Below are 26776 nucleotides of genomic sequence, written 5' to 3'. Positions count from 1 at the left end.
CTCCCACATCTATGGAGTGGAATCTCATGTGAAGGTCTGCAGAGTAACCATGTCTGAGCCCCACACCTTGCCAAGAATAACGGACTCCAGGATTCGTGTCTACCTTCCAAACTTCATGCAACTTCCTTTTAACCACAAAATCTAACAAAAAAGATACCTGGAAGGCGGGCTGGAAAAGAGTTCTAGGATATAGATAGAAGTGTTTGTGATGGTGTCAAGCTATCAGCACACCATTCTTGTGTTTGATGGGCATTTTCCCCCAATTGTTTTAGCTCTTACAAATATTGACACTTTGCATATTCTTGCATATATGCTAATATTTCTCTAGATTATGTATCTGGAAACGAGATTACTGAGACAAACTTTCAAGGCAATGTCAAAATGGTTATATCTATTTACACTCCCATAAACAGGGTGTAAGAGTTCTCATGGCACCGCATTCTGGCCAATGCTTAATGCCTGTCTTCTTCGTTTTTACCAGCATAGTATGTGTAAAATATGTCATCGTAGTCTTAATATGATTTTTTTTTCTAGTTCTAGTGGGTTTTAACTTTTTATACTTTCTGCCGTTTCTATTCCTTCTGCAATGATGTATTCATAACTTTATCTGTTTTCCTATTGTTCGTCTTTTACTCAGTTATATTCTTTTGTTTGTAAACTAATGCTTTATCAGTAACATGTAATCTAAACAGTCCCCAAATTTGTTACTTAGGTTCTCATTTTCTTTATGGGTCATTTTGATGAACAGATATTCTTCATTTGAATCAAACTTTTGTTTTACAGCTAGCATAGTTTTATGTCTTGTTTTTAAAATCCCAAGCACTATTCATCTATATTTTTCTCCCAGAAATTCTAAAGTTTTGCCTTCCACATCTAAGTCTATAATCCACCTAGAATTCAGTTTTTATTATGGTGTGAGGTAGGAAGCTAATTTTATTTTTCTTACTATGAATAGCCAATTATACTCTGTATTAAATAATTCCTCCCATCCTCAGAGTATTAGTTTTGCTATGACTGATGTACCTACTACCACAAGTTTAGTGAGTTAAAACAACACATTATTATTTTACAGTTCTAGAGATCAGAAGTGTAAAAGGATCTCATGAGGCTAAAATGAAAGTGTCAGCAGGGCTGTGTTCCTTGTGGAAGCTCTGGGAGAGAATCTGTCCCTTGCCTTTTCTGGCTTCTAGAGGCTGCCTGCATTCCTAGTTTACGGCCTCCTTCCTTCTTCAAAGCCAGCAATTGCGTCACTCCGACCTCTGCATCTGTCGTCACATCCTTCTCTGAGTTTGCTGCCTCCCTCTTTCACCTAAGAACAATTGTGATTACATTAGGCACACGTGGGTAATCCAGGATAATTTTGTCATCTCAGGATCCTTGCTTGGTTTAATCACATCTGCAAAGTCCTTTTTGCCACATAAGGAAACATTCACGAACCCTGAGGATTATGATGTGGGGCGGGGGAGGGGGTTGGATCTTTAGGTGGCCATTATTCTACCTGCTACTCTGTGATCTTAATGTCACTTGGATCATTTATCATTTGACCTATGAAGAAATCTGTTTCTGGATTCTGGATTCCATTGTTTTATTTGTCTTTTTGTGTCTCAAGACTAAACGTATCACACAATCATAGTTTCTATAGGCCTGGTGGGGGAGTGGTTAAGCGCTTGGCTGCTAGCCGAAAGGTCAGTTATTAGAACCCACGAGCTGCTCCATGAAGAAAGGCATGGCAATGTGCTTGCATAAAGATTATAGCCTTGGAAACTTTATGGAGCAGTTCTACTCTGTCTTATATAAGTCGGAGTCGATGCAATGGTAATGGGTTTGGGTTTTAGTTTGTAATGAATTTTGGTATTTGATAGGAATAGCCATCAATGTAGTCAGCTTCTGAATGTTTTGACTATTCTTGGACTTCTTTCCAGCATTATTTGTTGAGAAGACTTCTCTGATTTGTTTGCCTGGCATTTTTATTGAAAATCGGCCACCTAATAATCGCCTATTTCTGGACCTTGTAACGTTACATTCATCCATTTACCTATACGTATGACAATCTACAGTGCAATATAATGTTAGATATGGTGAGATAAAAATATTCTTGTCTTGATCCTGGACTTAGGGGAAAAGCATTTAGTCTTTCACCTGTAAGTATCGATGTATTTCTTAATATGAAACCGTGGTAAAAAGAAAAAAGAAGAAAATCCTGATCTAGAGAGTGCTGACATGACCTAATTTTATTTATCTTTGTGTTCCCTGTGCCCAACATAGTTCTTGGCATTCTAAGCGCCTGTAGTTTTTAATTAATCAATGGATGATGACATGAAAACTTAGCTGGGTCATTTGGTTTGATAATGTTCCCCTTAGTACCCGACATACATACTTTGTTAACTGTTCTTATTTCACCCATTTGTAACCACCATTCAGGATGAATACACAAATTGGAAGCACTTCCCGAATTTTCTATTTAGACAAAATGTTGTTTGTGTATGCTTTAATCGTAGTCTTAACTTTTCATTATATGTTCAGATCTTTTATTTGTTGATCCTAAGAATAACTGTTTAACACAGAGAATGTAAAAAAACATCGAGTCTCCTGTTCTCGATCATGAAATCTGGAGTGGAATGTTATGGATCCAGATAGTGTTTAACAAAAGAAATATTAAAATTGATTTTAAAAATCAATGTAAAGTGTTTTTTTTTTTTTATTTGGGGAGTTCCTAGACTTATGTTGAAATCTTTTTTATTTCTATAATCTAGTTGGAGAGAAAATGCCTTTAGAAATTTAGTAAACTAGAGGAATTCTCCCTAATTCCTTTCTGTTATGATTAATTTATTTTATTGTGGAAGTTTTTAAAATGATATGTTCAACACATTATTGATTTGTGCATACCTTTGCTAAATATCATATTAAAATTTTTCTCATTTTTATATTGAATATGAAAATTGATCTTAGACGAAACCAACTTTAAAACTGTCAAAATGCTATCATGGTTATAATTTACTATTAGTAATGATTAGGAACTAGTACAGAGGCTACTGCACCATGAAGAATCAGGTTGGTCATTTTATATTTATGTTTTCATGACTCACTTAGGACTTAGGAACAGATCTTCTGAAAAAAAAATGTGTCCTAGACTAGAGCTCTGAAATATATTTATTTATATATTTATGGCCTAACTTACTTCTCAAAAGGTAACGTTTGAAGACACCCATGCATTATGCTTAGCACAAATCATCCCGTTACCTTAAAACAGTCATTCTATTGATTTTGTTTCCTAGTTCAATTTTGTGGGGAAATTGCTTGGACCAAGAGGAAACTCCTTGAAGAGGCTACAGGAAGAAACAGGTGCTAAAATGTCTATCCTGGGCAAAGGATCAATGAGAGATAAAGCCAAGGTAATGAACTTTGAACTTGATATTTAACATATGCAAAACGTTACCTGTAACACTGGTGGTCGAATTGATAAGCCTGCCTGAATTTGTCTTCTGCCATTTCCTATGATTTTTTACCTCTGGAACCACTCTGTTATAGTTTCTGATGTTTTCTCTATCTTCATAAAAATCATTTATTGGCATTTTTTCCCAGATCATGTAATTCTATATTCTTGTTCTCTTTGGTGCTTTGTGTAGGTTGCTATCAAATCTTTTTGCTTCATTTTTATCCTCTGCAGGATGTTTCTGTATGTCTATGTTCATTTTCTTTAATCCCCTAGCTGGATCTCTTTTCTCTCTTCAATCATATCACCTAATCACATCCATTGTATTGTTCTCCCATTTTATCTCTCTGCTCTGTTTCACTTTGATTCTCTTACCTGAAGCAATTTCAAATACTTATCTGCAAATCTAAGAGAATCTTTTTATTTCTTAAAATGTTTCATGATATTAAACAACTCACCTGACCTCCAAAAGAACAGTAAGCTAAGAAATGTATCGAGTTTGATGCTTGAAATGATTTATTTCATGTATGAACTACATCATTTCCCATTTTATAAAGTGACTGCAATTTTCTGTGGGTTAGAATTTGAAGCTTGGAAGAAATAACTATTTGTAGAGATTTATGGATAAAGATTCTTTCAAAATTCATTGGGAAAGCATGGATGTGTTATGTAGTATCATCTGACCAGGCCACACTTATGATTTGATATGGTATGTTACCGTGGAAAATGAAATGTTCAAACATGTATTTCTGGGTATGGGACTGATTAGAAAATTGCTTAGGAGTTCTTTCTTTGAATTATTAATGATGCATCTTGAATGAAAGGATTTATAGGCAAAGATGTCACTGAACTGGTGAATATATCATGCAGAAAATATTTTATTGTTATTTAAGAGCCTGTATTTAGAGTGGACCAAGACATTCTCAATGGATGCTTTTTTGGAGTGGACAGTAGTCAACTGTAAATTACGAAAGGGATAGTTTTTGCTGGTCTTTGATTTTGGATAAACTTGGTTACTCTATATTGTATTTTCAGAAATAACTACCATCTTGCCAATCTTACTGCCACTAGTTTCCTTGACTAAATTTAGAAGAAATAATATAAGAATTTGAGAAATGGTAATGCCAGCCTCTAGACATGAGATAAGCTTTTGCCTTCGTCCTAAACCAGGTCAGATTTTCTTGACATATTATGACACATAATAATCCATACCTGTACTTTGAAATATTCTTTAATAATGTGTTTTTCATATGCTCTCCAAGTTTCTCATCTCACAGTATAAACTCCATATTATTTGCTTTTATACATTTATACATTCTTTAAAGTTTAAGTCAGGCATAGTCTTACTAGCAAGGTTTCCCTGAAGCCCTAGAAGAGGATAAACCTTCTCTTACCAATGTATTTTATTGAAATTATCCATTTATCAGTCTATCTTATTAAACTATAAGCTTTCATAGGGCAGAGAATTTTTTTTAATTGTTCTCTAGGTGAAAGTTTATGGAGCAAATTAGTTTATTATTAAAAAATTAATACACATATTGTTTTGTGACATTGGTTGCCAACCCCACGATGTACCAATGCTCTCCCCTTCTTGTCCTTGGGTTCCCTATTTCCATTCATCCAGCTTTCCTGCCCCTCTTGCCTTCTTGTCTTTGCCCCTGGGCTGGCATGTCCATTCAGTCTCATATATGTGGCTGAATTATGTGTGTTGTTGTTTGTTTTAAAGTCCTATCTAATCTTTGACCAAAGAGTAAACCTCAGGAGTCACTTTAGTACTGAGCTAAAAGGGAATCTGGGGGCAGAGAAATTTTTTAAGTCAGCTTTTCATATCCAAGCTAGTATGTAGTCTCCACGTAGTCTCTGCTTATCTTTTAAAGCATAAGGGTGTATATTTTTCAATTCCATATATTTGACATTTTTTTTATTTTCATAAAGTTTTAAAATGGATTCCTATTTCCTTGGAAACATGTAAGATACCAGCATAAGTGTTTGAAAATCTAGTAGGAAACGCATTCGCTTGTATTGTTTCCATGAAGTTTACCTGTTACTTAAAATCTGACATTTACTTTTTGGGTGATATATCATGTATGGCTATGCTTGCAGTGTTTTCATTTTTTTTATTCTCAAAATGAGAGAAAATAAAAATAAATAATGACAATGATGACATATAACGCTATGTAATACATTTTTTCGAATCTAGATAGGGTGTAAACAGCCAAGGGTTCAGTCACACAGCTAAAATAAGACCACAGGCATGGATAAGAGAAACATTTACCTTAGTAAACACTTGATTAAAAAAAAAAAAAAAAAGACCTTGGTAAATTATTAATTACTATGCTGCTGTTTTCTTTCTTTGCAACATGACCTGAACAGGAAAGGAAATTTTTTGTGATTTTACTTTCTTTTTTAACAAGTAAATGAAGCTCATCTGATTCTGCAGTAGAAGTGTATATGTGTGTCTGTATATATACAACCACAGAAACATGCATGTATTCATTCACTAATAGAAGAAGTACTTGTTGGGCATATTACATGCCATTCACAGTTCTAGTTGACAGCAATGAACACAACAAAGATTTTCCCTTCTTGGAATTCACATTCGAAGGGAAGATACAGACAGTAAACAAGGGAATAAATCAATTTTATATTTTCAGACATTGATAATTATGATGGGTTTAAAAACAAAAACAGAAGGGAAAAGAGGCTAAAACTGGTGGGGGCAATATTTTGATGTGGTGATCCAGTAAAAAACTGGATAATGAGAAGGAAGTAACAATAGTAAGATCAGACACTAGAGAGAGAATGCTCATGTAAAAGCCCAGAAGGAGAATCCCTATCTTTATGTTGTTGCTCTTAGTTGGCGTGGAGTAGATTCCAACTCTTGGAGACCTCAAGTGCGCAGAATAGAACTACTCTATGGGGTTTTCCAGGCTGTGACCTTTCTGAAGCAGATTGCCAGGCCTGTCCTCCTGGGCACTTCTGGGTGGATTTGAACTGCCAAACTTTAAGCAAGTAGTCAGGTGCTTAACCATTTGTGCCACCCAGGGACTCCTACCTTTATCTATAACTGTATCTCTATCTATAAATATTATTACAACTATAACCATATCTCTATTTATGTTTATTCCCATTCAACTACCACATGATTTTTTCCCTCACCTTTATAGCAAAAATCGCTAAAAAAGTTATTTGCAATAAGTTGCCCTCCTTGATTTTTAATCATTTTCCTCCTCAGTCCTCCTGACTGGATTTTCTTCCAGACCTCCAAGCCCAGGGCTTAGTCTTCAGACTCCTCTCTTCTCTTCATGATCTTATGCCAGCTATGTGGTGCTGAACCCAAAATGCATACATCCAGCACCCCCATCTTTCTTGAGTTTTATATTTACATATTTAACTATTTAGATGCAACTCAGTATGTCCATGTGGATGTCTAATAGGCACTGTAACTTAAAATATTTAAATATATACATACTCACGTATATATATGAATGAAATATGTATTAATTATGTGTTACCTGTATGTACGGTATTTATATATTTACCTATGAATTATGTGTGTGTGTATATATAAACATATATTTGCATATATATACACACACAAAGAGAGAAAATAAAGCAAACAGATTGAAAGGGTAATAGAGAGAAAGAAATTATGTGATCTCAAGACACGTCCCTTTTGTCTTATGTTTGTTCAAAAGCAAATCTCATTGAAATAGGAAATGAAAACCAGCTCATATTTAGTTGAACAGTGTTTGGTGCTTACTAGCTCAGGCCTACAAATGTTAGCTATGTTTATTTAAAATTTATATCAGTGTGCATTAAGGAAATCAACATGTCTCTGCAAATCTTTTTTTTACATATTTATTCAATAATAAGAATGAAAGAATAAATGAGGCATTTTTTGGCACTCTTTGTGCGCTTGCAAACACAGGATGGGTCAGCAGTCTCATATAGAGTCCCATATTCAGACACCTTTGTAGAAAAACTTGCTTATTAAACTTGTTTACAGTTAGTGGCTTGCTTCACCTTTCTAGGAAGTGATAATGCGGATTATTTTTCTGTGTTGTGTATGTTGTAAAGGTGTCTTTAACTTGCTCTTTAAAAACCAAACCCATTGCCATCGAGCTGATTTAGACTCCTAACAGCCTTGCAGGACAGAGTAGAACTGCCCCATAAGGCTTCCAAGGCTATAATCTTTACAGAAGCTGACTGCCACGTCTTTCTACCGCAGAATGTCTGGTGGGGTTGAACCACCAATCTTTTGATTAGCAGCTGAGCACTTTACCACTAAGCCACCAGGGCTCCTTTGAAACAGATCTTTGGACAGTTATGTAAGTCAGACAAGATAACTAATAATGTCTACTACAAATCTGCTATGTGTTCAAGAGTAGATTAAATTTTATGCTGGATAGGAAGTAATTAGACATGACTCAGGCCATCCTGATATATTTAATATTATCTGGAAAAAAAAATTAAGTCTCAGTCATATAGATTAGTAGGCAGAGAGGATGTCAAACACATTTAGTTTTGTTTTTGAAGATTGGATCAGAGTTCTTAATCCTTGGATAGGAAAATATGAATTTTTCAAATTTGTTCTGAGATCATTATAAAATTAACTGTAAAAAAAAAAAAAAAAGAAGAAGTCCTGGTGGTGTAATGGTTAAGAGCTTGGCTGCTAACCAAATGATCAGCAGTTCGAATCCACCAGCCGCCCCGTGGAATACATATGGGACAGTTCTACTCTGTCCTATAGTGTCGCTATGAGTCGGAATCTACTTGAGGACAACAGGTTTGGTTTTGGTGGTGCGATGGTTAAGTGCTTGAACCCACCCATAGTCTCCACAGGAGAAAGACCTGATGATTTGCTCCCATAAATATTACAGCCTAGAAAACCCTATGGGGCAGTTGTACTCTGTCACATGGGGTCACTATGAGTCAAAATCAACTCGATGGCACCCAACAACAATATAGAAAATATTTCTAGTAATCTGTATTTAAGAAGATTTTAACAAGTTTAGTCTTATTTGCTTTGTCTTGGTGGCAGTGGTGGTGGAAAACCATTCCTTTTTTGCTTAGTGATACTTAGCCAATAACTCTGTAAGCAAACAAACAAAAAGCCAAATAACAAAATAAAATAAAATGTAGTAATACTCAAAGTAACATCAATAGCAAAAGCCTACTTTATATTCATGATTTCATCCCCATGTTGGTCAGACCCTGAGGGAATATATGAGCTCACAGTCTTCCTAAAGCCATAGAGGAATGCTTGAATAGATTCTAATTTTTAAATTTTAAGAATAAAAGGTAGTCTTAGAGAATCCAGAAAGTAAAGCATACAGTATGTTTGTAATATTTCAAAACACCTCAGGCACTTCAGAAATTTCTTTAAAGTTTTAGCCTTTCGTACACCATATGGCCAGCCTGTTCTAAATAGCCACACAGCTGCCTGATTCCCCAGCAGTTGCTTCTAAGCAATCTCCAGGGGTAACTTCAGATAGTGTTGCTATTTTTAGTGGTGCTGATGGCAAAGATTGGTGAGGCAGAACAGAGGAGGCAGTAGTTCTACAGGCTTATCTTAGAAAAGGGTGGGGAACAAACATATTATCCCCAAGAAAAAAACCACTAAAGAAGTAAGAGAAAATCAGAACGTAGCTGGGCATGCCGAGACATGAGTGAGAAAATAGGAGAGCATGAAAGCAAATTTCTTGCAGACGTATCCATTGTCCTTAAATGGAAATCACAACGATGCAGATAACTGATGGTGTAATAAAAGATATTTTGCACTTCTATTAATAAGCTTGGTTGAAATGATGGATTGTGGTCTCAAAACAGGCTAGTGATTACATGTTCAAAGTAAAGTGCTTTTTGGTGGAGTTTTATTTGAAAATATGTGATAATTCTCAAGGCAAACTTTTCTCTCTTTGATGTGCTAATATCATGAGCTGTTTCTATTTTATAATCTATCTTCTGTATTTGGTGATGGCTACTTTAGTAAATCCTTTCTGATTTCATGGCATGATTGATTTTCATCAACAAAAAAATCAAGGAAAAAGCTTCAAAGTAATACAACTGCCCAGTGGGCAAGTGAGTATGAATCCTGCACCAGTCACCCTTGTCTCGTTTGGCTTCTGGGCTTTGCCTAACATCAAACAGCACAGTAGTCTCTCAAATCCTGAAGGGGTGAAGCCATGCTCATTGCTCGTCAGTCGGCTGTGATTGGTTACATAGACTCCTGTTTCAACTATTTAATATCCCTAACACCAAAGCAATTTGTAATTCTACAGAACCAGAGCCCAGACATTCTGACTTGTATTTTAGCTCTGCCCCTAATAAACTGCATAGTAGATCTACAATATTTCTTTCTCCGCTTCCCTCCTGCAGAAAAGAATGTATAGCCCATCTTGACTTCCCAACAGATACAATACTAAGTAAATAATAAGTACAATAACTTGCTTAAATATCACTTGTGTGTGCACAAAGATTAAGGAGCATCTTATAAAGATAGGTGGGATTTTATTTTTGTTTTATTCACTGCATTTATTTATTTCTCTGATCTGAATTTTAAGGAGTTAGAGTAACAGACTAAAGATCCCCACTTGAACAGTGGCAAATGTGATAAGGAACATTGTATTACAAATCACATATATATTTTGTGAGGACACAGTGGAACCTGCATCTCACTGTTTAAGCAATGGGTTATTTGAGCCTATGATATAGGTGGACTCTAAATGACCAGAGTGAAATGTATCATCATACATGGGAGAAATAATTTGTCAGCAAGACCATCTTCATTGCTTTTATGAATATAAATAATTTGTCATTTACTGCAGTGCTATGGTCTTAAAATGAAAAACAAAACAAAACTGTAAATCTATCCAGGTTCATTTCTTCATAAGCTTTGATGAGAGAACATGAGATGGCAATGCTTTATGCATTGTAGATCAAAGTTATATATTATCGTAAATCATTAATTTCCTCTAGTCTGATTTTATTCACAGCTAGACATAGTTGTTTTAATTTTTATAATTAAGACCTGATGTTTAAACAGTTTCGTAGATCTAATCTTGCACAGCTATAAACCAAGTCCTGTATATTAAAAAAAAAAAAAAGAAGAAGAAGAATTGCTACTATTAGAGTAGCTTTTTGTCCATTTTAAGTTGTTACTAGCTATTTAGACTCAACCTTTGTTTTCCGAGAGGAGTGAAATGAGGGAATCACAAATTCAGAGTCTCTCCAACCATCTTTCAGGAAATTTTCAGTTGTTAAGCTATAGATGAAATAAAATGTATGAAAACTGAGAAATTTCCAGACGCCTAACATTTTACAAACTACAACTACAGTGGTATATTTCTTTTCTACTGCTGAGGAAGGCCTAGCCCTTTTTGCTCTGAGCTTTACTGTCCACCTGAAGATATTACCACCAAAATTCAGATGAAATATTCCATTGTTGTTGTTAGTGGTTGTGGAGTCAGCTCCGACTCCTGGCAACCTTATGTACAACAGAACAAAACATTGCCCTGTCCTGCACCATCCTTATGATCATGGGTGTGCTTGAGCCCATTGCTGCAGCTGTTTTGTAGTCCCTTCCAATATAGAGTGCTCATCTTCAAGCACTACTGTGTATTGGACAATATTCTGTTGTGATCCTTAAGGTGTTCATTGCCTATTTTTCAGAAGCAGATCATCAGGCCTTTCGTCCTCGTCTGTCTTAGTCTAGAAGCTCCACTGACCCTACTGGTATTTGAAATACTGCTAGTGTAGTTTCTAGCGTCATAACAACGTGCATGCCACCACAGTGAGACAAACTGACAGACAGGTGGTGGAAAAGATATATAATCAATATAAAAAGGGGCCAAGTTTATCTTGAGATTATTTTATGGTCCACATTCTGTGGGAAATTTAAAGCAGCTACAAATTCTTTGTTACATCTTTTAAGAGAGATAAATGGGGTCTAATAACCTTCCCTTTGAATTTAGATGGTTTTAGTGACGTGTGTCTAACCAATAAAATGCAGAGGAAATGATGCTTCATGATTTCTGAGGCTAGGTCAAAAAAGCCACGTACCTCCTTCTTCATTTGTAGGAACACTATCTCTCGGAACCCTGAGAAGCCTTGTAAGAATTCTGACTATCCTGAGGCCATCATGCTTTGAGGAAGACAAAATTACATGGATAGTCCATGGATGGGTATCCAGTGGGAAGTCCCACCTGAGCCCAGCCTTTGAATCATCCCAATCAGGGCACTATAGATGCAGGTAAAGAACTCTCGAGATGATCTCAGGTCCCAGTCATTTGAGTGACGCTCAGCTGCTTAAGTCCTCCTACCTGCTGAGCCCACCTCTCTGTGGCCCCAGACTTTGTGGGTCTGATACAAGTTATCCCCATTATACACTGTTTAATTTCCTGGCTCACAAAATCCTTGTACATATTTATAATAATAAAACTCTTGTTGTTTTAGGCCACTAAATTTGAGCTATTTAATTATTCAACAATAGATAACTGGAACACATTCCTACTACTTTACATACTAGAAGATTCACAACATTGTAAATAATTTTCTAAATACTTGATTTGTTCTCTTCTTGCCTTTCTGCCGCCTTCTCATGGCAATCACTAGATTCTGTTAATTTCTGTATTTATTGTTATCGTTATTCCTTTTTTCAAATTTCAGCTTATTTTGAATTTGTTCCAGCATATTTTCCAATTAAATGATTGACATGCATGTCAAAATTTTATTTCAAATTGACCAGTAAAGGAAAAGGTTTCCATGAAAGAAAATTCAAATATTTCTTCCTGGTAGACACTTTTTTGTGGAAAACCAGACACCAAAAATAGAAAGCTCTAGTTATGACCTAGTGTAGCCATAAAACTGGTTTAAGGTATTTACACTTGCGAATGTCTGGTTTAATGTCCCAAGACTCAAGGTTAACTGGGTAGGTAATTCTAATTTCTCTGCAAGGCTTCATAAGTTTATTACAGCCTGATGTAAAAGGTGCTCTGGCATTTTATCAGAATTACTAGATGGATCCCAGAAGGGGAGTAAATTGTACCATATAGAAAGTACTGCCCCAGAAAAAGACTGGGACACTTTTCTTTCCTAAACCTTCCTTTTGACCAAGACAATTCATTGAAGATTTGTCTTGTCCAAGAGAATGCCCATTATATGGCATTTTTGTGCTGAGAACATTAACTGAGTGTGTTGTTGCTTCATCAATCATATTTTACATTTCTTATGGATAGTGCAGTTTATATACAGGAGCAATTTATACAATAAGATTACCTGCAGTGTATTTGCCCGTTGACACTATTTTTATCAGTTTCCTATATTAAAAACCACTGCCGTCGAGTCGATTCTGACTTAAAGACCCTATATTTAAGAAAGAATTTTCAAGCAGGATCCTGAGGTGACTCAGTTTATTACTGTATATTCATATGTTATTGGTATACTTTAAATTATTTAACAATATATATGTGTGTGTGTGCATGTTGATACACACACACAGACACACGTATACACACATAGAGAGAGAGAGAGCCCTGGTGGCACAATGGTTAAGGTTAGCAGTTCAAATCCATCAGGTACTCCTTGGAAACTCTATGGGGCAGTTCTACACTGTCCTATAGGGTTGCTATGAGTTGATAGCGACTCAATGGCAATGGTGTGTGTGTACCATTTTATATATATATATGTATATATATATATGGGTTTTGTGGTTAGCAGCCATAGCACTTAACCACTGTGTCACTAAGGTTTCCTATATATAAATATGTAGATATATACACATATATATAGTATATATTATGTATATATAACATATATGTAATACTATGCTTCATTTAATTCAATAACAAGTATTGATTAATGCATAAAATTATTCTAGTTGTATGGTGAACAAATATGGAGCATGTGTAATTTCTTTTACATGTTCTATGTTGCCTGCTTAATCTTTTAAAACATTAAGATTTGCTTTATTATTTCATTTTATATTGGAATCCATCTTTTCTTTGCTCCCAACCCTAATAACCAAAGCAATAGACATATATGACAGTGTCATTGTTCTAATAGGAAAACTGGCTCTTAAAAAGAAAAATGTACTAAATTGACTTATTTTGCTTCATGAGAGATTTATTACCTTTTAATTTTATGAATAATTTTAATGTCAAATCAAAGGGAAAGGTTATCTAAAAAATGAAATAATGATGTTTAATCTCTTAGAAAAGCTTTTGATGAAAGGGTTGTTTTGTTTTTTGCATGTTTTGAGAAGGATGCTGTTAAATGCTTGTTGTAAACAGTTGAAATTTGACCCCAATGTAAGCCATGTTCTTTGAAGAGAAACATGGACAACTTGTTCTAGCACAGCTTAGGGAATTTGGAGGTACAGTTAAGAGGATAATAGGCCCAGAGTGGGAATGCTAAAGAGAAAAATCTTGCGCTTAACTCAAGTACACCATCAACACTAATTTAGATTCTGAATTTCATTAGTTGCAGTGATGTTTATTTGACTTAGTATTCTGTTTTCTCCTTACTTGTTTTTTAATTTCACAAATCATTCAACAGCTGAACAGAAATTTAGTGTTAAATAGACCTAAATCTATTTAAAAGATCTAAATCTAGTCCTAAATATCTGAATCTTTCGCTCTGTACAATTGTTATAAATACTTGAAAATTGCTTGGGCTCTTGACAACCTGGATAAAAAAGGTGTTGTTAGTTGCCATTGAGTGGATTCTGACTCATGGCTATTTTCTAGTTATACTTAGTGATGCTAAACAGAACCCAGAGAGAAAAGAAGTCACTAGTTACTCAGTCTAATGGAAAACAGCATTACTGAGTTCACTTTTAATTGTTTCTGTATGTATTCGTTCACCAAGAGCAAGGTCAAAAAACAATGAGGAAAATGAAATGTCTAGGTTACAAATGAAAAATGGCATTTTTTGCTATAAACATAATTGATTGCTCCCCTTGACTTTTGCAGGCAGGACAGCATTTTGTACACTTTCAGGGATGCCATTCACAAGGCATTCTATGTGAAAGGTGCCCCTAGAGTTATCCAACCGGCTAGTACTTAAGACTAGTCATAGGAGAAGCATGCCAAATGCTAATAAAGAAAACATACTTAGTTGTTTACTTTTTTTATTAATGTCTAAATGTTAAAAATCACTAGGAATCTTTCTAAATAAATTCATTAAATGCTATAAGTATAGAAAAAAACAAATTTACTCTTTAATATTTTGGTTTGGAACTTAACATTTGCTTTAATTTTTAAAAGAATAGCATTTAAATCTCTACTTTCTTGGGGCTCAGAGTTTTTAGATGGGCTGGAAGCCACGATGCCAGTATTCTTGCATGTGTTTTCCTTTTTTTTCCCCTACCTAAGACACCTCTAGGCTGTAAGTATATAATTGCTAACATCTATAATTCTAACATCACTGTGGTCCTTGATTTAGAGAATTTGGAAAGTCGCCAGAAGCTTTAATGTTTGCATTTCTAAGCTGGCCTCTATCTGCAGCATCCTCTCCCTCAATGGTAGACTTTTATTTCTTTTTCTCTTCCTTTTGTATTTTTTTTGCATGTTTTTCAAGTATAGTGTTTCTATTCTCAGATACTTTATGGAATGTTTTGTCCAGTCTTTGTTGAATTTTTTTCCTTTTTCCTATTTACCTTTAAAATTTTTGATAGCTAAAATTATTAGAAAGAAATCAAGATTTTTTTTTTTCCCCCAGAGCTTGATACCCTGAATAGCTCTCATTTTTATTTTCTTCAATACTGCTAGACTGTGTTTGGGATGTTTATTTACTCAGAAGCACCACAAATGTCATATTTCCTAATATCAAACTCTTCTAAGTCAACAGTCACCTCCTTCAATTGGGACCATAAACAATAAATAATAAGATGGTAAGCTGTAAACTGAACAGACATATCCTACCTGTGCTGAGTTAATATTTTCAGGATTCTAGTTCTTTGAAATATAAAAAATAGAGAGTTTTGTTTATTTTATTTAACCATCATTGTTGTCATCATCTAAAAGAAAGTACGTGAAAACATTTACTATTATTTTTATGATTGTCTTAAGGAAGATTTTGTATTATGAGGAAGGCAAAACTGTGCTCTTTTGGCAACTCTGTAGCTTTAACATAATTATCTGGGGCATTGTAATTAAACTTGAACAATCCTCATTTGTTTCAGAACACTATGAGGGTGACTTGGGGGTCACATTAATTATCATTCAACTGGTCTGAGGTATATGTGCTTCCATATTATCATACACACAGTACATTGATATATACAATCTTAGAGTTGGCAAGAAAGGTGAAAACTATTAGTTTAATTCATTAATTTTTATTGCCCAAGAAACAATAATCTTAAGATTGCTGGGTAATTTAGTGGGAAATATTTAATTATTAGGTGTAAAAGAAAAAAGAATAGGCAGTTTTATCAGATCTCTATTTTTTATTGTGGTAAGCATGTATGTAATGAAATATTTGACATTTCAATAATCTTTGCATGTACAGTTCAGTGACATTATATTCATTGTGTTTGTTCTTTTGACTTTTTAAAAAAGTTATTACAACCCAAGATGTAGAAGTATAAAATGGATCCAAATTACTTTAAATGTTTAGTCATAAAACTGTATATAGGATATAGAAAATTGAATTGACCGTGGTTCTTCTTCATCAGCTGACTTGTATAAAATGGAATAGTTTAGATATAACTTACTTAAGAAAATGTCTTGATACATCTTTTCTCGTGTTTGTCATATTGTGCACCTTGAGGGAATAAGGAGGAAGAAGACCCTGTATTGAAGGTGCCTGAGTCAAACACCTGGGCACTGGAGTCTGGCACCTCTCTACACTTAGTGATACCATGCAGAGAGGTGAAGTAGCCATTTCTCCGCAACTCTAGCCCTATCCTCAGGAGAAGGCTTGGAGCAGCATGGGCTCTTCTGGGAAATCCTCATGTCTCCAGCCCCCAGAATTTCCTTTTTAGGAGGAGAGAGTTTCTGTCACCTCTTTATCCCTATACAGGTTTCTAGGTTAGAAGATAGATCGCAGTATATTTAACTACACATCTAATAGAAATTTTTTTTTTTCACATAGTTGTAAACTGTTGCTTAAAATATCTGCAAAAAATGCCATTCTGGCACAAATTTTCCCCCTAACAGTTGGTTTTATTAAAACCACCAGGGCCAGATCATTACATTCTTGATATCATTTTTATTAGCATGTAGCTTACATATAATCTACCACTTTTAAGTGTACACATGACTGTTTATATCAACATAATGAAGATAAAGAATATTTCTGCCCCCTTTAAGTCCCTTTAGGCCTTTCTCCACCCCTATATCCTGGTGACCACTGACCTGGTTTCTGTTACTATCATTTTGCCATTTTCTAGAATTTTGTAAATGGAATTTTATAGTGTATAGATTTATGCTTGTTTTCTTTCACTTCGAATAATGCTTTTGAGTGTCATCCATGTTGTTGCATGTATCAGTCATTTGTTCTTTTATATTGCAGAGTAGTTTTCCATTGTGTGGCAATACCACAATTTGTTATCCATTCTTCTCTTGATGGTAACGTAGGTTGTTTCCTGTTTTCACTATTATGAAAAAGCTGCTTTGAAGACTCATGTAAATCTTCCTATAGACATATGTTTTCTTAATAGAGAATTTGAGAATCATTCATCAAAACTAAAGCATAAACATTTATATCATCTTTTTCATTAATATAATCCGTTTAGTACAGGACTATACATTTTGGGGAAAGTTAAAAAGAAGGTTAAAATGTACTACCAATGTATTGGGTAGATGTTTACGTGCTACATTTTGTAACAGGTTACTTGATGTTACTATCTGTGCTGTTTCTAGGAAAGACTCTTCCATTAGTTGTTCATTTGTTCATTCAACAAATAATCGTTTCTCAATTAGGGTTCAGGAGAATATTTGTCCAGCAATCCCTTAAATGAGAACTCCAGAATTCAGAAGTAAACTGGAGCTTTTGATTTCCTAGTCAGAGAGAGACCAGATTTGTTAGATAAATGAAACCATCTGCATCAATTTAAATAATTCTAACAAATTGATTCCTGCAATGTCTAATATTTCCATGTAATTAACAGTGGCATTTTCAAAACTCTATAACCAAGAGGAAAATTTAACCTTCTCAAAAGAATTGCACACTCAAGGATTGATAATTTAGAAAATTATATTGCTCTAAGGGAATACTCACCAAAGAATTACATCAGTCTTTGAACAGATGCTGCAAGATCCCTGTTTTATTACTGGTGCACCAGAGTGGTGATATTAAAAGTCTTCATCTCCTCCCACACAGCTGATGTTAAAGCAGATTTCCCATTTCTCAGCTCTGACACTTTAGTGGTGAATCTCTTGTGGCTGGTCCAAAAAAAATTCTGCTTTCTCTTTTCTTTTCTCCTCTACTGTAAAATTAAACTGAAGTTGTTATGTTCAATGTATGTCTTTATTTTGGACCCTAAGGAGTCTTTTTTCCTCTGATGAAAGGTAGAGGGCTTATTCCAGGTGATAATATCTTTTTTCCCCATCAAAATTTTATTTCTTAGTAAAGGAGTTTATATCCACATAAGCACATTCCTTTAAAAATAAATAAAATTGCAGTCTCTGTGGGTAATATTGATAGAATTGTATCTATGTCATTGTAATCCATGAGTTTCACATCTCACATAATTGCATTACTTGGGGGAAATTGTGGAGATGGAATTATTATGAAAATCCACAGTATTTTATAAATTATTTATTAATACACCACACCCACTTCTATTTTATCTTTGCCACTTAGATTTCTGATCTTTTTCTTTTCTTTTCTTTTTGTTTTGTTAGTGATATTGAATGCAGATGGACCACTCTGCTATTTTATGTAATGAAAGGTAGACATGTTTAGATAATTAATCTGGAGTATGTTTTTCATGACTATTGTATGGGAGTTACAAATTATTCTTAAACCTAGCTGTTCCCTGATCATGCTACTCATTCACAAATTTCTTGGATATTATAATAGATGATACCCCATTGACCTGTTGACGTCGAGTTGATTCCAACTCATAGCAACCCTAGAGGACAGAGTAAAACTGCCCCATAGAGTTTCCAAAGCTGTAATCTTTATGGAAACAGGCTGCCCCATCTTTCTTCCATGGAGTGGCTGGTGGACTTGAGCTATCAACATTTCGGTTAGCTGCCAGGCTCTTAACCACTGTGCCACCTGAGCTTCTTACAGTAAATGGTAGGTTTAGTGGTCATTTTGTAAAAGAGATTCACAAGAAAGATTATCAAATATGACCAATAAATTGGTGATATTTTAAAAGTTGCTTGAAGGCTTTGTACAGTACTACAATGGATTGGTTTGGTGTTGCTACATTAACCATGTTAAAAAAAAAAATTTCCTCTGCAAATGTCAGGCAATACACTCCAGTTGTAATATTAATGTTAACAGAGAGTTTTGGTGCTATTACTAATATTCTATTGCACCTATTACTAAAATTTTTTGTTACTAATTTTTCATATTTTTATATTATTTAAGTATGTACTATCAAATTATGTTTGGATAATTATTTAATTCCTAATATAAAGGACTATTACTCATACTTAGATGACTTCTGAGTTAATTTATAACCACAGTTAACTTTTCCAATGCTTATCTAACTCCTGGGTTCAGGATGTAATTTACCAGATCCATCTACACATAAAAATGTTACTGCTATTATTACTTGCCTGAATAATTTGGCAGAATTCTAGTTGTAGATTGTAGAAATTCACTTCAAGGCATACGGAAAAACCCAAAGCTTATCACTTCTCCATCCTAATTATCTTGAAGCTATGTTATGTTTATACACTAAGGCCAGAGGTATTATGTATGATCCCATGTACTGGCATGTGAATTTTCAAATTCTGCCAAATTTTTTAGTTGACATTGAAAAAACAATTTTTTAAGCAGGAACATTGCTAATATCTTTCAAAAACAAGTTGCCCAGTGAGGGTTACTGGTTTATGATACTGCACACACATTCCCTCACATATATACAAACATTTTCTGAAACAGAAAATAAGTATGATAAAAAATATATGACCGGAAAGTTTTCCCAAAGACATATGGTATATGTGAAATGAGTGGCTTTAGAGTAAGTAAGGATTTTATATAGTATAATTAATCATATACAATTCAGAAGAAAATTACAGTTTCTATACATAAGCAGAAAGAGTTCACATGAAACAATTAGTTTATTTTCAGCTTAACCAGAAAATCAGAAAAGGGTTAACTCTGTCCATATGTATATAGATGACACCTTAAAATATTGTTTTTAAATATTTTTATTGAAATACGTGCTAAAAAAGAGTAATAATAGCCTTAGGCCATATACACGTTTCGCACTACTCCTTTCAATATTGTTTGAAATCTGTAGTTTTGCAGTGTATTAAAAAAGTGTATGTTACATTTACCTTTATATTTATCTGTTTACTTAATTCTTAAAATAAGTAGTTATTAAATAAAAGGCAATAAAATAAAAGGCAATAAGAAATACAGTTTATATATTTTCTTTTTTTTTTTTTACTGTATCGTATTCCTTAGCGTATTTTCCCTACACATATAACTGCAATCCAGTTTTGATCCCTCATTCCATTGCAATTGCAATAGAGAGGAAAAAAAAATCCATGAGCTACTTATTTCGAAAATGTGTGGTTATGTAAGCTCTGGTGTATTAGACCTTTCTGTGTTATCTGATATTCTAGATTATTACCCATTTTATTTACATTTTTATAAATATATATTTAATACTTTCTATATGAAAAGTTTTTTATATGAAAAGTGTTGTCATATGTGCTGATCATACAGCATTTAATTTTTAAAGAAGAAAAAAAGTCATACCTACTTAGATCTTCCATTATCCTTGAGATATGTGGAAATGAAAAAGAGATAAAGTAATATATATAGAGAGAGAGAATATATAAAAACAGTAGAAATGAGATGGAAATTGAAAATATTTACGAACAAATTAAAACTTATACTAAAACCAAGTGACTTATCTCCCATGATCCATAAAATATAAATGGGGATAGACCACTGACAGGTATAAGATCCACGTGCAATCAGCATCTGTGAGAGGAGAGAAAAAGAAAGTAAACACAGTATCTGATGGCCCAGGAAGAGGAGAGTCATTGGATATTGTGGCAGACCAATCTAGGAACAGAAGACAACACTGAGAAATATGACTCGATGCATGGGTGGAGACAATGGGTCAGTGGAGAGGCCTGGATTCTATGAATTTTTGAAACTTCCAGGACAAAGCCACACACTGTAAAAAAAACTACTGGTAACAGCACAAAACTGAGAAAATAAGAAAAACAAAACAAACAAATAAACAAAAAAAAAAAACAGGGACCAAGTAAATGAAGATTTAAGTCAAATGCGGCAGTTAATCAGAGAAGAGAAACCTCAGAAAGCAAGAGGCCAAATTTTTTATCCTTTTGGAAAAGCAACAAAGGAGAAAGTGCTATAGTGCTCACTCCACAGACTAAAAAGTATAGAAAATCTCAACTCATTAAAAATTAGCAACAGAAAAGCGTGGCTCTTAAAGTTCACAGGATGTTATTTTAATAAAAAGATCATGAAGGAACGAAATTAAAATGAAAAAAGTAGAAAAACATGTACAAAAAAAGCAAATGGAGAATTAATCTAATGTTTAATAGCAAGGATAAAAATAAAAAGAAAATAGTAGAAGTATTGAAATCACATCAGAAATAGAGCAACTCAGAAATGTAACTGGAGAAAAGAAACATTTGTAAAGAGCTGACAGTACTGAAGTAGAAATAAAAAGAAAAACTCATTTTAAAAATAAAAAATTACATTCAGGGGAACAAAGAGCAACTAAACACAAATGGTAATGTCTTAAAATACGAGATGTAAAGATTTTAAATTCAAATATAAATGAAGAGTTGATAGGATTTGAGAGAAAGTGAGGGATATAGGTAGGTGTTCTCAAAAAAGAAAACGAAAGCAAAGTAGCAGAATAAACACTAAAAACCATAATGTAAAAAAAAAATCCCGGAATTGAAAGCAAAACTGGAAACTACATATAGAAAATGCTCACCATGTACCTGGGGAAAATGACCAAAAAGTATTAGACATATTCTAGTAAATCAACTGGATTTAGGAAAAAAAAAGTTTGGGCATGCAGATAAAAATATCGAGTCGCTTGTAAGTGGGGGAAAAGAAGACTACCTCAGCAGTGGTTTCTGCCAGAAGACAATCAAGTAATTCACCAAAGATATTTAAAGAAAGGTAATGTGAATCAGGAATTTTATATTGAGTCATTCTAATTCATATGTAAAACCTTTGAATGGTTATTAATATGCAAGAACTCAGGTAATATTGTTCCCATGAGTCCTTTCTGAGGAATTTACTACAGAATGAGATTCAGACAACCCTAATAACTAGAGAGAAATTACAGGGTTTTGTAGGTAATATTAAATATGAATCTGCATATAAATCTAAGACTAAATGATGGTAACAAGGGCAGCAGTTTACATGTTATGGCTATATGTTCTTATAATGCAGATGCCGTAAAACTAGTCAAAATGAGGGGTGTGAGAATGGAGAGATTAATGAAAAGTAAAATGAATTTTCTGAGTATCTTATAATTATTAAGTAGGTGTGAAAATAAATATTGCTTAATATCAGAGGCTAATACCAGTAAACCAATAGCCTTCAAGTCAATTTCAACATATGTGTATCATTCTTCATGTGTACTCCCCATGTGTATCAGAGTAGAACTGCACTCCATGGGGTTTTCAGTGGCTGGTTTTTCAGAAGTATTTTGCCAGGTGCCTCTCAGTGGACTCGAACAACCAACCTTTTAATTAGCAGCTGAGCTCACTATTTGCACCATGAAAAAAAAAAAAAAAAAAGGGAGGAAAAAAGTGAATAAAACTAATTTCACTGGTTCTCATAGTAGGGATACAACACTATATTTCCAAAAATTTTTTGAAAAGAAGGGACTGAGGCATATTATACAAATATATATGAATAAAAGTAATTATCAGAATAATAGAAACTTTGCTAAATACCAAGATGATCAAATAATCTATAATGAGAGAGCAAATATATGATGTAGTAAAAGACTTTATAGAAAAGACTACATGTACATACACACACACACACATATACAATCTATACATGTGTGCGTAGGTATATGTATATATATACAGAGAGAGAGAGATAGAGAGCCCTAGTGGCATAGAAGTTAAGAGCTCACCTGCTAACCAAAACGTTAACAGTTGAATCCACCCCCTGCTCCTTGGAAATTTAATGATGCAGTTCTATTCTGTCCTTAGGGTCTCTATGAGTCGAAATCAATTCAAAGGCAATGGCTTTGTTTGTTCTTTTGGTTTATACACACACACACACACGTATGTCTACTTCTATATATTTATTTTTATACATGTGTATAAACCCTAAATATAACATGACACAATACAGCAGAACTGACGTCAGATATAATGGGTATATGGAGTTATCCCCATGGTATACAGTTAGGTGTCCAAAGCATGGTATAGATAAATATGTATAGTATTCTATCATATATATACACAAGGGGAAGTATCAATATAGATTATTAATATATACTTGGAACTTGAAACACCTTGTCATATTAGAAGTTCAGAAAGCTATTAAAGGTTACTAAAGTCAGGTCCAAAGATATCTGGAACCATCTTGAAATGGCTCCCTCTGTTTAAAGACAGGACCAGTTGAGCATCAAAAAGGACAGTAATTCTAATCAATTGAAACACATGAAATATTTTAATTCCATTATAGAGGCACACAATGCCACCTATGAAATATACCTGTTTTTTTAATCAAGCTTTTAGATATTAAAATAAATCAATTTATAAATAAATACTTAAATAAGGTACTCCTTCCAGAGATGGAAAGAGACCAATATTTTTAAACTTAATTTCGTGGAATCTTAAAAATTAGGAATGGAAGCTAATAAGCAAATGATGGCACTAAAATTGAGAAAACAGAGATTATGAGAAACATAGAAAAGTGAAAGCTATGTTCTGAGACAATAAAATGTAAATTACCATTGTTGCTGTTGTTATGTGCCACAAGTTGATTCCAATTCATACTGACCCTATGTACAACAGAATGAAACACTGCCTGGTCCTGCACCATCCTTGTAATTAAAGCTATCTTTCAATGTATTGTTGCAATCCACCTCATTGGGGTTCTTCTCCAGGGACTGGGACCTTCTAATAACATGACCTAAGTATGTGAGATGAAGTCTCGCCATCCTCGCTTCCAAGGAGCACTCTGGCTGTATTTCTTCCAAGACAGACCTGTTTGTTCTTCTGGCAGTCCATGGTATATTCACTATTCTTTGCCAACACCATAATTCAAAGGCATGAATTCTTTGGTGTTGCCTCTTCATTGCCTACCTTTCACATGCCTATTAGGTGATTAAAAATACCATGGCTTGGGTCAGGAGGACTTTAGTCTTCAAAGTGACATCTTTGCTTTTTAACAGTCTAGAGAGGTCTTTTGCAGCAAATTTGCCCAATGTAGTATGTTGTTTGATTTCCCGACTGCCACAAAATACTTTAAGTGAGGATGGCAAGACTTTATCTCACATACTTTGGACATGTTATCAGGAGGGACCAGTCCTTGGAGAAGGACATCATGCTTGATAAAGTAGAGGGTCAGTGAAAGAGAGGAAGACCCTCAACGAGACGGATTGACACAGTGGATGCAACAATGAGCTTAAGCATAAAACAATTGTGAGAATAACACAGGACTGGGCAGTGTTTCATTCTGTTGTACACAGGATCAAAACGAGTTGAAACCCACTCAACGACACCTAACAACAGCGGAACAGACCATCAATTGCTCATAATCAAGTTTAAGATGAAGTTGAAGAAAATTAAAACAAGTCCATGAGAGCCAAAATAGGACATTGAGTATATCCCACCCAAATTTGGAGATCATCTCAAGAATAGATTTGATGCATTGAACCTTATGACCAAAGACCAGACAAGTTGTAGGATGACTTAAAGGACAGCATATATGAAGAAAACAAAAGATCATTAAAAGACAGGAAAGAAAGAAGAGACCAAAAAGGATGGTCAGAAGAGACTTGGAAACTTGCTCTTGAACTTAGAGTAGCTAAAGTAAATGCAAGAAATTATCAAGTAAAAAAGCTGAACAGAAGGTTTCAAAGGGCAGCTCAAGAAGACAAAGTAAAGTATTATAATGAAATGTGCAAAGATCAGGAGTTAGAAAACCAAAAGTACACACTAAGCATTTCTCAAGCTGAAACAGTTGAAGAACAAATTCAAGCCTTGAGTTGAAATTTTGAAGGATTCTATAGGGAAAATACTGAACGACCCAGGAAGTATCAAAAGAAGATGGAAGGAATACACATAATCACTGTACCAAAAAGAATTGGTCAACATTCAGTTAATTCAGGAGGTACAATATGATCAAGAATCAATGGTATTAAAGGCAAAATTTCAAGCTGCACTGGAAGGACTGACAAAAAACAAGTCTCCAGGAATTGAGGTGTTTCAACAAACGGATTTAGTGCTGGAGGTGCCCACTCATCTATGCCAAGAAAATTGGCCAATAGCTATCTGGCCAACCAACTAGAAGAGATCCATATTTGTGCTCATTCCAAATAGAGGTGATCCACCAAAAATTCAAGCCAGATTGAGAAGAGGACGTGAAACGAGGGATACCATTGCTGATATCAGATGGATCTTGGCTGAAAGCAGAGAATACCAGAAAGATGTTTCCCTGTATTTTATTGACTATGCAAAGGCATTTAACTCTGTGGATCGTAATAAATTGTGGATAACATTGCAAAGAATGGGAATTCCAGAACACTTAGTTGTGCTCATGCAGAACACGTGACCAAAAAGCAGTTGTTTGAGCAGAACAAGGGAGTACTGCATGGTTTAAAATCAGGAAAGATGTCCGTCAGGGTTCTATCATTTCATCATATTTATTCAATCTGTATGCTGAGTAAATAATCTGAGAAGTTGGACTATACGAAGAAGAATGGAGCATCAGGATTGGTAGATGACTCTTTTACAACCTGTGATATGCAGATGACACGACCTTCCTTGCTGAAAGTAAAGAGGATTTGAAGAACTTACTGATGAAGATCAAAGACCACAGCCTTCCATTTGGAAAGCACTTCAACAAAAGGAAAACAAATATCCTCACAAGTAGACCAATAAGCAACATCATGATTAATGGAGAAAAATTTAAAGTTGTCAAGAATTTCATCTTACTTGGATCCACAATCGATGTCCATGGAAGCAGCAGTCAAATCACCTTTAGCATGTATTTTTAGAAGAATGGTATGCCATTGCCACATTGTCACTTTAGGTGTTAAACTAGGACAACACCCATCAATATTAAATTTTAGCTTCATTAAATAAATGAATTTGACAGTGCTGACACAGTTTAAGTAATTAGCTATTCACTGGAGTAATTTTCTTTCAATTTTTAGATCTAGAAATTATTTTAATATTTTTTTGACTTATGTAAAAATGAGCTTTTATTTTACTCTTTAATTGCTATTGTTATGACTTTTTACATGAAACAAATGGAGAGAGATTATTCTGAATTATCTGTACTGATTATGTATCCCAGTTTCCCATGTGTTGTGTTGTTGATACTCATGAGGATCATGATAAATACTTTTAATATACTTTAATGGTTTACTGTTACAGGCAATTTTGCATTGCCACAATAGAGGCAGCATTTACGTTAAATTACAGGGCATACAATTAAATAGAATTATGAAAAAATAAAAGCTCAGAGGAACAATTCTTTGGAGCCCAGAGAAATTAGATTCCTTGATAAGCAATTCAAGAAAATGATAAACAGAATTTAGATAACTAAACAAACTCTTCTTTCCTGTAATATCACCACCAAAGATTAATGATCTATCTCTTAAAGAGATTGAAAGTCTATAAATTATTTTATTTTGATAAATTGCTATAGTAATGTATTTTGCCTTCAATGTGTATCTAGGGTGAATCGTTTTAATTTTAAAGTTATGACTTTAAATAAGTTCAGATATGCAGAAACTGCAATAATTTGTGGTTTTCTGAGGAAAATAATTTAAAGCAATTCTTACAGTCTGTACTTCAACTGTCTTGAATGTTCTTAGAAATATTATTATATTATATTAATTATAATGGAAGAAAAATGTTACAAAAACTAAAATGTCTATGTTCCAAGCACTTGTTTTAAGAGTACTGTTGATAAATTGTTAAATAATATTGATTTGGTTATCCTACTTTTATTTCTACC

At 34.2% G+C, this 26776-nt stretch overlaps 1 protein-coding gene across 1 annotated transcript in view; it reads left to right on the top strand.

Moving 5' to 3' along the window:
• The window catches only part of KHDRBS2 (KH RNA binding domain containing, signal transduction associated 2), a 656556-nt gene that overhangs the window by 222765 nt on the left and 407015 nt on the right, over nt 1-26776 (top strand). The window contains exon 3 of the mRNA XM_049894956.1: nt 3276-3392. Coding sequence (XP_049750913.1) covers nt 3276-3392 — 117 coding nt within the window. The remainder of the gene's footprint in view (nt 1-3275; nt 3393-26776) is intronic.

Source organism: Elephas maximus, chromosome 1, assembly GCF_024166365.1.
Source record: "Elephas maximus indicus isolate mEleMax1 chromosome 1, mEleMax1 primary haplotype, whole genome shotgun sequence".
NCBI lineage: Eukaryota > Metazoa > Chordata > Mammalia > Proboscidea > Elephantidae > Elephas > Elephas maximus.
This window is presented reverse-complemented; position numbering and strand designations above follow the sequence as displayed.